This window comes from Fundulus heteroclitus, chromosome 23 (assembly GCF_011125445.2).
Source record: "Fundulus heteroclitus isolate FHET01 chromosome 23, MU-UCD_Fhet_4.1, whole genome shotgun sequence".
NCBI lineage: Eukaryota > Metazoa > Chordata > Actinopteri > Cyprinodontiformes > Fundulidae > Fundulus > Fundulus heteroclitus.
Window position 1 is genome coordinate 31,093,173 of NC_046383.1, and position 18,233 is coordinate 31,111,405.

Sequence of the window (18,233 nt, forward strand, 5' to 3'; positions counted from 1 at the left end):
ATCTATGTAACTTAATTGTATGGCAGCTGCCCGTCTTCACCGGGATTCATTATAACCTCAGTGAGATCTTCCTGATAAAATAAAAATTTAAAGGAGCATTGCTCAAGCTTAAAGTTTTCTTTCCCATAAATGCCCTTGCAGTTGCTCTGAAAGAAACCCCGACTTGTTTCCAAACAGACACCTTCAAGGTCAACTGAGAGCTGCACCGACCCACAAGGGCAAGCCAGATGCCTTGTGGAGAAAAGGTCATGGTCAGAAAGAGGAAGACTGAGGAATCAAAAGCAGACAGTGTAAAATGTCAAGCATGGTGGTTGAAGTATCATGTCCCCCCCCCTCCAATTCAAAATACCCAGCCAGATCTGAAGGAGGTTGGCGCCTTTAGCCGGTGTCTGGGGTTGTGTGTGTGTGTCTGCATGTACAGTGCAGTTTTCACTCTGTATGGATGAGAAAAAAAATCCCCAATAAATTTAATCTGATTCCTGCTTCTTGGAATATTAATTTTAGGCTAGCGTTGCAGAATGAATCCACTAAAGGGAAAGCAACAGTTCAAAACTACATGAAAGCAGCAGCACAACCCTAAGCTCACCCCGAGCTGTTAACTCATCCTGTTGTTGAATCAAAAGGAAATGCCAGGCAGCTGGAGAAGTCTTTGCTGCTTTTAAAAAAATCTTGCCTCTGAGAGCTGACGTTTAACATCGGAAGACGTTTAGAACGGGACCAACCACATAAAAAATAAAATGCATTTTATTCACATATAAATAGGGAAACGGTTTCACATTTGGTGGCATAGTTTCTGGTATTGATAGATAACTTGTGTCGTCATGCACATGCACAGAGACTTCATCTGGACAATTAGTGGTTGTAAAGGTGCCGCCTCCTCAGCAAGACTAGTCGTCCTCTGCGTCCTCTCCTCCGGTCAAGCAGGACAGACGCCTGTTAAAAGTCTCGGGCATCTCCGGCTTGCTGAGGCGCCTCCTGAACTCGTCGCTTGTGAAGTAGTACATGAGGGGGTCCAGGCTGCAGTTCAGGCTGGCCAGGCAGAGCGTCATGATGTGACTCCTCTGGATCTGATTTCTCAGGGAGCAGTCCTTCAAAGTGTCCGCTTTCACCAGGAAGTCCAGAGGCATGGTGACGTGGTAAGGGGCGAAGCAGAGCAAGAAGACGATGGCACAGCACAACACCATCTTCAGCGCCCTCCGCTTCTCGCCGTGGTCCGGAACACCCTCGCCCGCCACCTTCCGGAGGCTCCCGGCAGTCAAAATTGAACAGGCCACCACCACCACGAGGGGGATAATGAAGCCCAGCAGTTCTGCTAGGATCAGCAGGACCCAGGCTACTTCGGCAGGGATTGGTCTCATAGGCAGTTCTGAGAAACACTGGGATGCAGAGGTTTCCGATTCGGACTCTCTCAGCCAAGGGAAGACCAGACAGGCGATGAAGACTATCAGCCAGCCGGCGGCGCATATGAACACGTCTCCTTTTTGCTTCGATGAGTTGTACTTCAGCGGGCACACAGTGAGCTGGCAGCGACGCACGCTGATCCACACCAGGAAGTAGATGGAGGCGTACATGTTGACGTACTTGAGATAGAAGCAGATCATGCAGAGCGCGTGACCAAAGGACCAGTGGTCGTTCATGTAGTAGTAGATGCGCAGAGGGAGGGACAGCACCTGGGGAGAGTCAACGTGTTTAGGAACGGCCGGGAGAGCACACAAATCACTTCAGTTATTAATGCATAAGAATTATCTTTTTTTTTTTTCTAAATTATTATGTAATTGTTTTCTGAGCACATGGTTTTTAAACATTCTTAATTAGAACCAATGTGAGAAATTTGGTAGAGGCTTTTCAAAAACATCCATAATCTCTCTCTCTTTTGCCATTTGGCCACATTAGGAGCATAGACTTTAATTTGTTTATTGTAATCTCATGTGATTTAAAAAAAAAAAAGTGATAGCTGATTGTGACGTGAAAGAAAACGCGGCATTGACCTTGAGTCATTGCTTTATACAAGAGGCTTTCGCTGCGATCCAGCTCGTTCAGATTTAATGGACAGCAATGTGTGGACATTCATTTTCAGGTCTTATCGCGAGTTCTCGACGGACCCGAGCTTTGACCGGGCCGTTCTCAAGTTTTAAGCGGATCTGGCTGTATGTGCAGGGTTTCTGCCCTGCTGGCAGGGAAACCTCTCCAGTATGAAGTCTTTTGCAGGCTCCAACAGGCTCTGTATCTTCCTCCATCCGTCTACCCATTGGGTCCCACCTGAGGGAAAACATTCTGCTACCACCATCGTTCCAAATATTTGACGTGCCTCCAGCGTGGCAGAATGGCAAGCAAGACTTGTTTTGGCTTTTGAAGTGTAGAGTGCGCTCCTAGAAGTATTTTACCTGGTTAGGTCTGCAGCCGCTCCACCTAAGCTATGAAAATCTGCATATTTCTAAGGTTACTGTGGGACTCTTTGCTCCTTCTCTGATTGAAGTTCACCCTATTTGGGTCTGTCCATTTAGGCGGACGGCCATGTCTTTGTAGGTTTATAGTTTTACTCTCATCTTCCCAGTTTGAGAAGATGGAGTGAACAGAGCTCTGTGAGACGTTCAAAGCTTGGGATGTTGCTTTACGACCAAACTCTGCTTTGAGCATCTTCAGCTTCCTCCCTAGCTTGCCTGCTGTGATCCTTGGTCTCCATGATGCTGAGGTGTGATTGAGTTCCTTCTAGGTGTATCCTAGGAAAGGGGCTGAGCACAAATGCATGCCACACATTTAAGATTGTCATTTGTCCAAAACTTGGGAAATCATAGATGATTTTCCTTGTTGGAAGTTCAAGGGGTGTGAATGCCTGTGCTTTTTCAGCCACATTTCAATTCTGCTTCTTTCTGTTTTACGATGCCCAACGTGAACTCCTCTGTTTTAATTGTTCTTATCACTGTTTTATTTTGTTTGCCATTTTTATGATTGCCGGTGTCATTGCGAAGCACTTTGGTCAACTGTGGTTGTTTTTAAATGTACTTAAAAAAAAAACTTTGATATTTGATATTGTGAGCTTAACAGGGGAATTTCGTGTTTTGTTGTTGAAAACAGAGACACGCCTTTAAGCTGTGCACGTTCACCGGCTGAAACTTTAACCTCATTAGAACTTAGTTCATTTAGTTAGTTGATGTTTACAGGTATTTTTATCAATAGCATTTATCGTTATTTTACCTCAATTCAATTATTCCTACTCCAGTCAATAGCTTAATTGCCTGTCCTCAAAGTTTTCAAGTCTGGAATTTATACTCTTATCATATTATTACTAGGGCTGGGCAACGATTAAAATATTTAATCGCGATTAATCGCCCTGATTAATCGCAATTAATCGCGATTAATCGCATTGTATTTACAAACTCCAAAAATGAATTCAAAAGTAGTGTAAAGAGCACTTTTATTTTAATGTTCTGCTGCCATATGAACAAAAGTGTTGTAACATTTGTAGCACTTATTTTATACTGGATATTTTCAACCCATCTATTGAATTTAGTGCACTAGTTGATCTTTTCTTCATAAGAGAACAGCAAGCACTGCAGCCAAAATATGGCCTTTTTTGACTTGCTGTATATTAGCCAGTCCCTAAGCTTGATATATCATGAAACTGTTGACCTTTTGGGTTTTGTGGTTTTTATTTTATTATTACAATTAAATAATAATAATAATAATAATAATAATAATAATAATAATAATGTTATGTTCAGTGTTTTTTCGCTAATCCACCTCTTATATATTTCAATCCTTATGTAATTTTGTCTGTGTTGTGTGCACCTGCCTGTTGCTTTAATCCTATAAATTTCCCCGTCGTGGGATAAAAAAAAGGATTAGCTAATGTTATCTTATCTTAAATAACACTTTTTAATATATGTACTGGGTTCTTTCAAGGTCCTAATTACATGTTATGTGTGGGCTCCAGTAACATCCATCCATCCATCCATCCATCCATCCATCCACTGATCTACCTGGATGTTCCCTGGAGGACTGAAACGCCTCAGTCAGAGACGTCAGTCTGTGGGTCTGTCGGGGCAGTGAGAGAAGTTTCGTCTCCTCTCTCCGTTTCTGGGGCTCCACGTTTTCATGTTTTTTCACGTGCTTAGATAAATTTGTTGTGTTTCCACTGAAATTAACCGGCTTTTTACAAAACATACAGCTTGATTTCATTACGGTATTAAAATAAAGCCAAACGGTGCTACTTCCCCCTGTTCATGTTTTTCCGCTGCTGCGGTCTCTCTCAGCTGTTTGTTTGTTAAGTTTGTGTGAGAGCTGAGTGGGCGGGCCAGGCTGAGCCTGCGTGCTGATTGGCTGACGCCGCTGAGCCATGTATGAGAGGGGAGGGGGAGCGGGAGAGTGCTGCCGTGACAGCGCGCTGCAGTCAGCACGTGCTGACTGACACTGACTGAAAGCATGTGAGTAACATGCGTTAATGCGCGATAAAATAAATATCGCCGTTAATAGTCTAATGAATTAACGCGAAATTAACGCGTTAACTTGCCCAGCCCTAATTATTACCTATGTATGCTGAATTGCCATATATATCCTGAAATCTGTTGGTTATAGTAATATTTATAATTCCTAATGCTGTTTTTTAAAATAATATCAATAATTAAAATGTGCTTTAGTATTGGCAGTTTAGTTTCTGCTCTGGCTTTAGCTGTGCAGGTAATCGTCAGAGCTGAAGTTATGGACCTTGCTTGCTTTCTTCATGACTTTAACTTGGGACAGCCAATCAGCTTGGTTCTATTAATTTATTTATTTTTTGTTAGTTTGTTTTTGAAGGTAAAGGGTCCATAGAGTTTGTGATAAAATTTTTGCAGCAAAAGGATTGTTGTGAAAATGTGGAAAATGGGCTCTATTGTACAGCGATTTGGGTTGTTGTACAACATGTTTTTCTTCTTCTGGTATGGCTTTTTGGCCTCTGTCATGTAATGTTCTATCAGCATAACATCAGGTTTTGGCAGAAAACCTGGCAGCCAATAAACCGCATTGCAATTTTCCATAGCCACCTTACCAGTTGCTCAGATCCTTCAAAGAGTACAGCAGCTTCCCAGAAGAGTTCAGTGTTGCGGTTGTCAGAGATATTTTTCAGGAGTTTAATCCTTTTAAAAGCTTAACGTTTACATCGTTTTGTATTTCCAAGCGAACACTTTAAACAAGTCTATCCCCTCCCAAAAAAATCACACCCTGATGAAGCCAATCAATTACTTCGACTACAGGCATGTCTTGATGACATCAAAGCCTGGGTGTCTTTAAATTTCCTGCTTTTAAATTCTGACAAGACAGAAATGGTCCTCTTTGTCCCAGAGTACATAAAAATAAACGTCTTAATCCATCACTTAATCTGGATGGCATTAAATTGGCCTGTGGTAATAAAATAAAAAACCTTGGTGTTGTTTTTGACCAAGACATTTAAATCCCATATTAAACAGGTATCCAGGGTGTCCTTTTTTCACCTCCAGAATAATACCAGAATTAAAATATTCTGTCCAGGGGTGATGCTGAAAAACTAGTCCATGCATTTGTTACTTCAAGGCTGGACTATTGTAATTATTTATTATTAGGAAGTCCACAAAACGCAGTTTGAAGCCTTCAGATGACCCAAAATGCAAAAATGCTGCAGCGAGAGTTCTGATGAAAATCAACAAGAGGGATCATATTTCTCCAATTTTAGCTTCCCTTCATTGGCTTCCTGTTAAATCAAGAATAAAATTTAAATTACCTTCTCCTTCTAACGTATAAAGCCCTTAATAATGAAGCTCCATCATATATCAGAGCTCTGATTACCCCATATGTTCCTAACAGAGCACTTCGCTCTCAGACTGCAGGTCTGCTGGTGGTTCCTAAAGTCTCTAAAAGTAGAATGGGAGGCAGATCCTTTAGCTATCAGGCTCCTCTCCTGTGGAACCAACTCCCACTTTTTGTCTGTGAGGCAGACACCCTGTCTACTTTTAAGACTAGACTTAAAACTTTCCTTTTTGACAAAACTTACAGTTAGTGGCTCATGTTACCCTGAGCTACCTCTATAGTTATGCTGCTATAGGCTTAGGCTACTGGAGGACATCAGGGTCTATTTTTCTCACTCTGCTGAATTCTCCAAACTGTTCTCCAATTTGCATATTTGTTATTTAACATTGTAACTTGTTGCTCTCTCTTTTTTTCTCCCTTCATATTAGAATAGAAGAATAGCTATGACATCATCCAGGGGAGGCAGATCATCTGCTATTACCATATAACATAGAAAGGATTCCTGGATCAATGTGTGCTTCTGTGCTTTTTGTGTCTCTGCTCCGTCTTTTTTAACACCCAGTGGGTCGAGACAGATGACCGTTCACACTGAGCCTGGTTCTGCTGGAGTTATTTCTCCCTGTTAAAATGGAGTTTTCCTTTCCACTGTCGCTTCATGCATGCTCAGAATGGGGGATTGCTGCAAAGCAACAATGCAGACGACTGTCCACTGTGGCTCTACGCTCTTTTAAGAAGAGTGAATGCTGCTTGTCAAAAATTGATGCAATCTGCTGGGTTTCCTTAGTAAACTTTTTGACCAATCTGTCTGGGTTCCTTCCTTCCGTTTCATAGCTATGCACGTGTTTGCCTCGTTCTGCCACATGAAATTCAAATGAAACATCAAACTGTGATGTTGACACAATGTGATGAAGGGAGCGGGATTAGCTTTGCAAGAAAAAAGTATTTGGAGAGATGATGATCAAGATATAAATCTAAAAGGGCTGCATTCCAATTCCGAGAAAGTCCCGTTTTTCCCCAAAATGCAGTTGTAGTATTTTGTCAAAGCCATTCAGTCTCATTAAAGCTCCATTATCTGCTCTGAGCACTTAGGGACATAAACCAACACTTTAAAAGCTGCCAGTTAAAAGCAGCAGAGAAACACTCATGTTGTGCTTTCTTCTGAAACCCACAAGAGGATAGATAAATCAATCAATTGCATTCCATATCATGTGGAAATACATTTATTTTTCTCCTCAAACATTAGAAAATCTATCTCTTAGTGTGAAAGGTTTCATTCTGACAGGTGTCTTCCTTGAGTATTAGGCTTAGTGGTAATAATAACTACCTATCCTGCTTCATTTCTAAAAGTCCACAATAATTTCCAAAGGACAACTTGGGCATTGTATTGTCAGTCGGTTAAATTAGGCAAATTTTTTTTAACGCATTAGTTATCGGTTTGGTTATCAGGCTAATCACATGAATCTCCTAACTTTGCTACTATTGGCTTGTCACATGTTCCTAATATTGTCCAGTTATTGAAGAAACAAACTGACACGTGAGGGAGGCTCAACTATCATGCTTCCTCATCGGCGTGAAGTATTTTAGGTTGATATGAATTAAAATATCAGTTTAATCTTTAATCCAGCCATCATTTTGCGATTACATATCTTTTTACATACATACTTACATAGATAAGATCAATTGTCATCCTTGAGAAAGCGCTTGTTGAAAACGAGTTAAATGTCATCCACGACGTGCGAATAGATGATGTCAAAGGAGATAAGGCAGAAAGTGAGCGGGAAGGGAAGGGGTTACCTGAAGCAGATCGGCCACAGCAAGGTTCATCATGAACACCACAGCCCTCTTGGTTTCCCGTATGTAGATCCTGAACACCCACAGCGCCAGAACATTCCCGAGCAGGCCAGGTGCTAAGATCACGCTGTACACCACTGCGTACACATTGTGCTGGTAGTTCTTCAGATCGCTGTCGTCAGAGCAGTTGATGCTGTGGTTCATCTTCAAGACAGAAAGATCTGCCGCCTTTCTTTAGCTGCAGCCAGCTGTTATCAGAAAAGCTGCCTTTGGTTTGTTGAAAGTTTCATTCGGGTACCCATGCCGTCCATTATGCTGAGAAGGGATCCATACAGTGCGCCGTAGTCCCAGAAACTTCCCAGCCGCTTTGCAGACAGAGAAATGACGTCTTCAGGGTACGTTCGTGTCCAACGCTGAGAGAATGAAGGTCTTCAGGCTGGTACAGGGTATTCTGATGGAGGAGAGGAGAGTGAGCGAACTTAAAAGTAAAAAAGCGTACATTTTATCTAGAAAAATACTTCATAAAGATGTTGGTTACGCGGTCAACACAGAGAAAAATATTTGGTCTCTGGGTTTCGTAGCTGGCCTCGTGTCCCAGGGAACGTAAATACTGAACTCCACCTACTCTCTAGGAACAGAGATGTACCTTTGTTGGAGATGAAGTAGCCCTGCCCTTATGTAAACAATGATAGATTGATGTTTTGTCACCAGCTGGTCGCACGATTTGCATGCTGCCCAGATAGCAGATCGGGTGCTGAAAACCCGTCTTTTTACTGATTCAACACTAACGTCATTGTCACAGAAATGTATGCAAGCACACACGTACGCCTGTTGGAGGTTTTCCTCAAATTGTCACGCCTGCATGTAGTGCAGTGCAATTTTTTAGGGCCCTGTCCGGTAAATTATGCAAACTCCGAGGGATGCAGATGATACATGTTCTCACACAGTGTTTACGGCTGAGCGTCTCCACTTGCACGACAACCCATCTCCAGCGTGTGTCAAGTAACTAAGCACAAAGCACTAGTGAAACCAGGTTAGCATAGGCTCGACAGCATGTGGTTTACAGTACTCGGTACGCTGCCCCGAATCCGCCCTGTTTGATCAAATGGGGATCTCTTCTGTGGGTAACACCCGTCAGGTGTTCCGGCACGTTTGAGGGGAGAAGTAAAAACAAGTGAAACTTGTATACCTCCCCAGGAAACACTCAGTAATCTCTCGCCTGCTGCAGAGACTCGTGGGTGTTGCTATATGTGCAGCACACAGGTTGTGCTTTAAAACTCGTTTACACTTGATGCTCTTTTTCCTTCTTTTACTGTCATGCTTCATGTAAGCAGATCTTACTTGAACCAGATGAATCTCAGTGTTATAGATATATTTCTGAACATCCCACATAGCAGACAGGTGTGGGCCAGCTCTGGCTTCAAAGGGACAGTGTGTAACTAATTTGGCTTTTAATTAGCAAAAATTAAGTATTGCTTTTATAAATACATATTCTGGCAAAGTCTAATAATGTCACATCAAAACTGAAAGTGTTCTCATAACTTAGAATTAGCAGTTTATAAATACATAGGTGATGGCGAACCCAGTGGAAGGTGCCATGTCGCGTCGCCATTTCGGATTTCAGATGCCAAAAGGGGAGCAACTTGTCAGCCATACAAGTTTTCCCTATCTGTTTTCTATATGAAGACATGCTGTCAGTGGAGGAGTAGTAGTAAACAAGCAAGGACGACCGTACATCATTCTAATTGCCGTTTTTTGTTGAAATTAAGGACCATACATATTCTTTGCCAAGCGAGGGGGAAGAGATAGTAACCAAGAAAAGAAAAAGTAGTAATAACCAGGAGAAAACACGTCTATATCAGTGTTGCTTTTACCAGGTTGAGACAAGTCAGGAGGGAGTGGGGATTCAAAAACGGACATAGAGGTTGCAGGTTTTCTGACGGACAGGTAGGTTAATTCATTATAACAGTGAAGTTTATTTTGGCATTATACTTGAAAACAGGGGAGTGTAGTCCAGCAACATCTCTGTCCTTCCAGTACACACACACACACACATATATATATATATATATATATATATATATATATATATATATATATATATATATATATATATATATATATATATATGGTGTTTTATTTGTTTGTTTTGAAATCAAATTAGAAAAATTACGATTCTAAACATAAAAAGGGATTTAGGTTTTAAAACAGAAGTAGCAATAACAGAAGTAACACAACAAGGTTATTTTTGTTCTGCGATTTTGTTTTGAAACTAAAAAAATCCTTGATCTTCTCCTATGATGTAATTTACTAGTTCCACCTTTTGGCTAAGTAAAGAAAGACCTTGATTGGAAGGAACAGGTTTGCTTTGGAGCCATTGAAAAGTCAGCAGGACCGAGCTCAATTTGTGGAAGCAGCATCTGATACTGGCACTTCCGGTGGCAGCTCCAGCTACTTGTGGCACTTCCTATTTATTTTTCCTTGCCATCAAGATCTCTTCCAACTGGCACCAAAAAATGCTATTATTGGGCTTTCTTCGTCTGGAAACAGACGCATACAACACCTTACGGGCCTCAGCCATGCTGAACTGGTTGAACTCGCACAGCTGACAATACGCCGATCTGATTGGCTGAGCAGCAAAACTCGAATCACGTGACCTCTTGGACCGGAGCTCAAGAAGTTATGTTTTTTTTATTGGCTATAACTTATTAATGTGCAAGTGAGAACGTGGGAACATTGGCGTTTTGAGATCACTGCTATACTTAGCAACTGATTCCAGTGCAAGAAAGTTGCCCCCAAACATCCCGTTTGCCAATAATGAGCATTGCTTCCATGAAAACAGCGGCAACTGCCATGGGATGTTGGAGGCTTTGACAACCGGTCTGGCATCTTGGTAGCATCCTGGCATTCTCTGGAATTATCGTGGCATCTTTGTGGCACCCAACGGCCACAGACTTCCTAAGTGTGCCAGCGTGTTTTCACATGATGTTTTTACCACATTAGTTTTTCTTATCAAGAGTCAAACCACTCACTCAGTCACCTTATGACTTTATTAAATTGTTTTGAAATGTTTATTAAATGATGTGAATTTAGCCCATGATTAATTCAAAGTAAATATAGAATCGGTATTAAATAATTGCAAAACCAAAGCATTTGCCCATTAACAGAAGTGTGGCAGGCGGCCTGCCACCTTGTGGCAGCTGCATGCCACTGCAGCTGCCACAAGGTGCCAGACCTGCCATTAGTTACGGCAGCTGGACTGGCGGCGTTGTGACACCCTGTGTCAGGCGGCTGGCGAAAGTTCCACAAGCTTTTATTGGAAATTATATCAATAACACATGATTATTTGGAAGTAGTTACAGAATTAGAGGCATCTATAACAAATCGTTTGCCCACACACAGCAACAGGAATGCGGCAATAGCCATGACATCTTCTTGGCAGTGGCATGCCAGTGAAAGTGCCACCAGAAGTGCCACTGTTAGCTGCCGCTGCCACCGGAAGTGCCACTCTTAGCTGGAGCTGCCACAGGAAGTGCCACTTTTAGCTGGAGCTGCCACAGGAAGTGCCACTCTTAGCTGAAGCTGACACGGAAGTGCCAGTAACTGATGCCGCTGCCACAAATTGAGCCTGCTGTCTCTCAGAAAAGTTCAACCTACAGAGCATATATTTGATTGGAAAAATTGTTTAGTATTTTAAAAAATATGTTTGGAAAGATGTTTATCCCCTTGGAGTGAAACTGTAGGAGTAGTTTTGTTTTCTTGCTAGCAGACTGCATTTTCACAGTCAGAAAATAGCTAACTCCCTATTTTTACTAGAATCTGGGAGCAGCGGGGAAGGCATCATATGTATTTAATGTTTTCTCATTAAGTACAGTTTTCCCCCTCAAGACACAGTCAGAAAACATAAGCCTTAAGATATCAAACAGTATCCTCTCTGCTTGTAAAAGCCAGTGGTGGGCACAGCTAACCAAAAAGTTAGCCTTGCAAACTCAAACTCCGCAAACGTAAATATTAGCTAAGCTCCTGTTAAACTGATGATAAATAAGGAAATTTGAGGAAGCTAACGGTAGCCGCTAACCGATAACCAAAGCCTGTCACCAAGTCTGTGTCACACGTCTGCAGACAGATGTTATCTGCACCCATGGTGCCATGAGAAACACAGCATGTTTGAGAGGATAGCTGTTTGTGTTGTTTTTTGCAGAACAGTGGAAGGATTTGAGCATTCTCACATTCTATCCCTCTGTGCGTTAGAAAAAAACAGTGTCACTGTGGGTTGGAAGCCAGTGTTGCCAGTTCTTGTGAGAGGAACAAGCAACCAGCCCTATTACATCTACCTTGTCAACTGTATAACCGAACGCGGCCAACGTTGCTGATAAAAAGTGGGTGGGTCGACACTCCTGGAAGCCTGGAACACAGTGCTGCACCACAAAGCACCACAACTATCTATTTTATTTTAGAAAGTTGTGTGTTGGGGCTATAGATGTTCATTTTTCATCTTTTAATAAAGTGCAGCTGTCATTTTTTTACTTTGTTGATTGCTGTTCATAAAAACAGTAGAAAGTCTTAATGTCTTAATGACTCATGTGCCACGAGTGTTGTGCTGCCAATACAAACAAGGCAGTAATATAGTTTATTATGATGCAGTTTTTATACATGGTACAATATATATATACACTACCGTTCAAAAGTTTGGGGTCACATTGAAATGTCCTTATTTTTGAAGGAAAAGCAATGAAGATAACTTTAAACTAGTCTTAACTTTAAAGAAATACACTTTATACATTGCTAATGTGGTAAATGACTATTCTAGCTGCAAATGTCTGGTTTTTGGTGCAATATGTACATAGGTGTATAGAGGCCCATTTCCAGCAACTATCACTCCAGTGTTCTAATGGTACAATGTGTTTGCTCATTGGCTCAGAAGGCTAATTGATGATTAGAAAACCCTTGTGCAATCATGTTCACACATCTGAAAACAGTTTAGCTCGTTACAGAAGCTACAAAACTGACCTTCCTTTGAGCAGATTGCGTTTCTGAAGCATCACATTTGTGGGATCAACAGACGCCTCACAGGTCCCCAACTGGCATCTTCATTAAATAGTACCCGCAAAACACCAGTGTCAACATCTACAGTGAAGAGGCGGCTGCGGGATTCTGGGCTTCAGGGCAGAGTGGCAAAGAAAAAGCCATATCTGAGACTGGCCAATAAAAGAAAAAGATTAAGATGGGCAAAAGAACACAGACATTGGACAGAGGAAGACTGGAAAAAAGTGTTGTGGACGGATGAATCCAAGTTTGAGGTGTTTGGATCACAAAGAAGAATGCTTGTGAGACGCAGAACAAATGAAAAGATGCTGGAAGAATTTCTGACGCCATCTGTTAAGCATGGTGGAGGTAATGTGATGGTCTGGGGTTGCTTTGGTGCTGGTAAGGTGGGAGATTTGTACAGGGTAAAAGGGATTCTGAATAAGGAAGGCTATCACTCCATTTTGCAACGCCATGCCATACCCAGTGAACAGCTCTTGATTGGAGCCAATTTCATCCTACAACAGGACAATGACCCTAAACACACCTCCAAACTGTGCAAGAACTATTTAGAGCAGAAGCAGGCAGCTGGTATTCTATCTGTAATGGAGTGGCCAACGCAGTCACCAGATCTGACCCCATTGAGCTGTTGTGGGAGCAGCTTGACCGTATGGTACGCAAGAAGTGCCCATCCAACCAATCCAACTTGTGGGAGCTGCTTCTGGAAGCGTAGGGTGCAATTTCTCCAGATTACCTCAACAAATTAACAGCTAGAATGCCAAAGGTCTGCAATGCTGGAATTGCTGCAAATGGAGGATTCTTTGACGAACGCAAAGTTTGATGTAAAAAAAAAATTATTTCAAATACAAATTATTATTTCTCACCTTGTCAATGTCTCTATTTTCTATTCATTTAACAACGTATGGTGGTGAATAAGTGTGACTTTTCATGGAAAACACAAAATAGTTTGGGTGACCCCAAACCTTTGAATGGTAGTATATATATATATATATATATATATATATATATATATATATATATATATATATATATATATATATATATATATAGTATTTATATATATATATTCTAAATATATATATTCTAAATAATATATATATATGTTCTAAATAATATATATTTATATATATATATATATATATATATATATATATATATATATATATATATATATATATATATATATACACATACATACATATATATGTCAGAAAAAATATGTCAGAAATTATTTAGAACCTTTGCAGTAATCACTGCAGCAATCAAACCATTCTTGTAATTGCTTCAAATATTTTTGATCATTTCACCTGATTTGCTAATTTATCTTTGGACTCTTGCTTTGCCACTCCAAACCAATAATAATAATGGCAGCCAGAAATATCTTGGGAAAGTAAAAAAATATATTTTAAATCTTATTCTACCAGGGGTTTGAGTAATGTAAAGCTTACTTGTAGGTAATGTTAAAAACGAACATTTCTGAAACAAAAGGTGCCTTAGGACAGACACTCACCTAAATCGTTAAGGTACTTCCATATTTTGTTATTTATTATTTTTCCAAGAATATATATATATATATATATATATATATATATATATATATATATATATATATATATATATAATCTAATAATATAAACCTAATACCACTACTTCTGTTATTGCTACTAGTACTAAAGATAATAATAAATATTAAATGGAAACGCATATGGCTATAATCCAATACAAGTTAGGGATGAACTCAACATGTCTAACTGACCTGCAGGGGAGAGCAGCAGGATAAAAATGTGAAACATCGGCTGTAAACAGTCGCTGGTTCATTCACCTTCAGTCTGTTTCACTGCTTGATTCTGCAGCGGCTGTTTTCCTTAGTGCTTCAGATAAAGTTGGAAGTTTTGTGTGGAAGTTTCCATGCTTGGACTTGGCCTCTTTCAAAAGTTAGCTGAACAAGCTTGAGGGGGTGTAAAATAACTAATGGGGTGAGCCAAGAGAATAAACAAACTTCTGCTACTCTGATTATTTTTAGTCCTTTTTAGGGGGAGATATGGGAGAGCGCGAGAGAGGGGGCTGAAGTAGAGTGCAGGAGTTAAAATCTGCTTTTTAAGGTTTGACGGTTTAGAATTTCAAGAAGTGTCTTGGTTCCCTGTTTTCAGCTGGAAATATGTGCGAAGAGGTTTGAAACCGCAGTCTTATTGCAACTCACTCCGTTTAATCAACTTCAACAATCTTGAGTCAAAGTAAAAGTTAATGCATTTTAAAATGTATTAACTTTTTAAAAGGTCTCACGCCATCATATGTTGGAGCCAGACAAATCTGCAGATCTTGAAAGTATTTTTCCAAAATAAATAAAAGTTGGCCTTTTAATTAATTTTGGTGAATATATGAGCCTAGTAAGGCCTGAAGAAAAAGCAGCTTTATTTGCTGACCAATGCGTTTCGGGTCATGGGAGGCCCTGGCGGCGGCCCTAAGCCAAAACTCGTTGGTCAGCAAATAATGTTTCGTAGTACTTGAAACGTTGCTGAAATGTTCGATTCGTCAGATTTTTGACTCCCCCTTACAACTTCGGAGTCCATGAAGTTGTGCTGGAAAGACATGATTCTTTTTATTAATTTTCAAAGTGGATAGAGTCAAGCCCCAAATTATTCATACGCCTGTCAGATTTAGTCAGATTCATTCAATCAAGACATACAAGCAACATCAATTTAGCAAAAAATATGATCTATCCCATCTTATTTATGTTTTAATTAAAAAAATATGTCAGAAATAATTTAGAACCTTTGCAGTAATCATTGCAGCAATCAAACCATTCTTATAATTGCTTAAAAGATTTTTGATAATTTCACCTGATAGTTTGCTAATTTATCTTTGGACTCTTGCTCTGCCACTCCAAACCAATACTGGCAGCCAGAAATATCTTGGGAAAATAAAGAATAAAAATATTTTAAATCTTAATCTACCAGGGGTTTGAATAATGTATATCTTACTTGTAGGTAATGTTAAAAACGAACATTTCTGAAACAAAAGGTGCCTAAGGACAGACACTCACCTAAATCGTTAAGGTACTTTCATATTTTGTTATTTATTATTTTCAAAGAAGCACAGAAAAAGAATGGAGAGAGCACACGGTAAACAGATCATGTATGGAGAAAGCATATGTGAGCTCTGTGGAGGTAAACAGGACAGATTAGCCTTCACAGACCAAAAACTGTCGGTCCCTCAAACCGTCTTGCAGCGAGTTTATGAAACATTTGGAGGTTTCGATGTCAGGGAAGGACGAATCCAAACGTTAGGAAAGGGGGCACACCACAGCTAGCGCCATTTCTGCAACAAACAGCTTGAGCAGAACGATAGCAGCCATCGACTACAGCTGTTGTTTCTTAGAGGGTAAGAAAACGTTTTTTTTTTCTTACAGTGATTTTTACTTTTTATGGGTCTTTTTTCTTCCAAACATCTCCTGATGTCTGCAGAGAGAATTCAACCTATAACCTTGCTCCCCAATGGTTCCTATTGCATGTTTAGCCTTGACAGTTAGCATAAGCACCAAGTATCTTTTTCACATTGTCCAAGCACAATGACTGAAACTGTAACTACCCACCACTTATTACAACGTCATTACTGTGGTGTAGTTAAACCATCGTTGGTTAAGTGAAAAACATCACACTTGCCAAACCACTGCAGGGTTCGCTGTCACAGAGCAGACTATTCCATTGAGACATTTGTGGGGGTGAATATGTTGACCTATTTCAGTGTAGCAACTCTGCTCGGAACTGGAGAAGAATTTCCAATGTATATATATATGATTGCTGACAGTTTTCTTTTATACATATAATTGTGTTTTCTTTTTACAGTTTTTGCCACAAGCTGTTTAGGGTGCCAGTTTGGGGGGGGGGGGGGATCTCCAAGCCAATCCTCTCAGAAAACATTTCTCCTGACTTCCTCCTCCTCACTGGATAAAGAGCCAAAAATCATCACTTTATGAACTCAAATCAGAGGCAGAGATCAGTCTACCTCCTGCCTTAGGTGGCCATTGTTCTAGACACGTTCTGTCTCTGCTTCTTTAATTCTGTCATTGACGTTTCTATCATTGAATACGAACGACCCGAGCTACAAGTCTGAACGCATTAAAAATGAAAGCGTTTTAAGAATGATGATGAATTGGGCCCTTTAAAATGTAACGATGAAATGAAGAAGATGACCTGACCTCTCTGGAAAGAGTATTTGGTTGTGTTTGGACGCAGGATTCAAAAAGAGCTCCCAGTAGACTTTCAGTCCTGAGAAGAAATTTTATTCTACTGAACCTCTGACCTCTTCGGGACAGATTGGCCACTTAACGTTCTCGGTATAACAGAGGGCGTCTGTCACTTTCAGAGGCTGTGAATGTTATCTTAAAGTAGTTATTACTGTAACCCTAATTCGACTGGCTTTTACTTCCTCTCAGTTTGGTTGGAGATTTGAATAAATGAGCTGCCCATCACAGCCTTTGACAGTAACAGAGGTAACAGCTTCTGGTTGACGCAACGTGATGAAACGGCGCTCGTCTGCGCATGGAAATGGTCGATTTTTTTTATGTTTAGGTAGGGTTAAAACGACGAGTTTAGTGTCCAGGATGGCAAGCAAAGTAGTAGGTTTCGGTGCCTTGCGTTGGAACATTTTTAGCTCTGAGATCCTGTCGATGGAAACATCCTTTCCATCAGCTGTGACTCACCTCGCTGAGGGGGTTACACCTTTTCCAGTTAGTCATGATCAGCGGTCTCATGTAAGGGTACCCAGGTTCCCTCCACGTGTGCGCGGGACGAGCGAACATGACATGTGACACTCCTCATGAAGTACACTTCACAGGGACTGAAAGTAATCCAGACACCCTGGTACGAACACATCCAGCGTAATAGGCATTCCTCACTATGGAGTAACGTACGAGATCTCCCAGGAGATATGACTCCACACTCAAAGCATCCAGCTGTTTCACACAAACCACCTTTTTTTTTTCTTTTGAAATAAAAAAAACAAAACATTTCAGAACATTGATGGTAAGTCTCACCTCTCTTTTCAAACTTCATGCCGTCTCAGCCTTTAAAAAAAACAGAAGGGTGAAGCATCAGCCAACACACTCTCTTCTCGTCCTCCCCTCCTCTAACATAATTCGCTTCGTCTACCCTTCCTTGTTCTGGCACATTTTCTTCTCTCTTTTGTCTCACTCTGTACTTCCTTCCAGTTTTTCTCTCATTTCACTGTCGCTATACGTCGGCCGCCCGTCTTTATCTGTCTCCAGAATGAAATGGGGATTATAGTACAAACACAGAGCTTCCTGTGTAAGGAGGAGGGGCGTGGCTTGCTGGGTTCTTTTTTTTTCTTTTTTTTTTTGGTTAACACCATCAGTTCTGCTATTATATATCTTTGAACAGACGCAATCATGCTCATCCAGTATGACTGTTCCCTTTTCAGCGCAGAAAAAACATCAGAACATATCAAAAGTAGCAAGCTGAAGCCTAATTTGTTTCAGGCAAACACGGCTGAAACACTAAGTGTTATTTTAGGTAACCGAAAGAACTAAAGTGTTGCAAATTAGTTTCACAGCAGGAAGATACGAGGCGGGTGCACTGTTCTGTGTTTCCAGAGGTGGGCTGAGCTTGGTTTGATGT

General features: G+C 40.7%; 1 protein-coding gene across 1 annotated transcript; it reads right to left on the reverse strand.

Annotated features, from left to right (window-relative positions):
• Positions 1-726: 726 nt before the first annotated feature.
• gpr174 (G protein-coupled receptor 174) lies at positions 727-17,856 on the reverse strand. Its single transcript, XM_012866795.3, has 3 exons — positions 17,633-17,856; positions 7,555-8,002; positions 727-1,670 (listed from the first exon to the last, which is right to left on the reverse strand). The coding sequence occupies exons 2-3, from the start codon at positions 7,753-7,755 to the stop codon at positions 888-890; spliced, it is 984 nt and encodes a 327-aa protein (XP_012722249.1). The 5' UTR covers positions 7,756-8,002; positions 17,633-17,856; the 3' UTR covers positions 727-887.
• Positions 17,857-18,233: the final 377 nt, after the last annotated feature.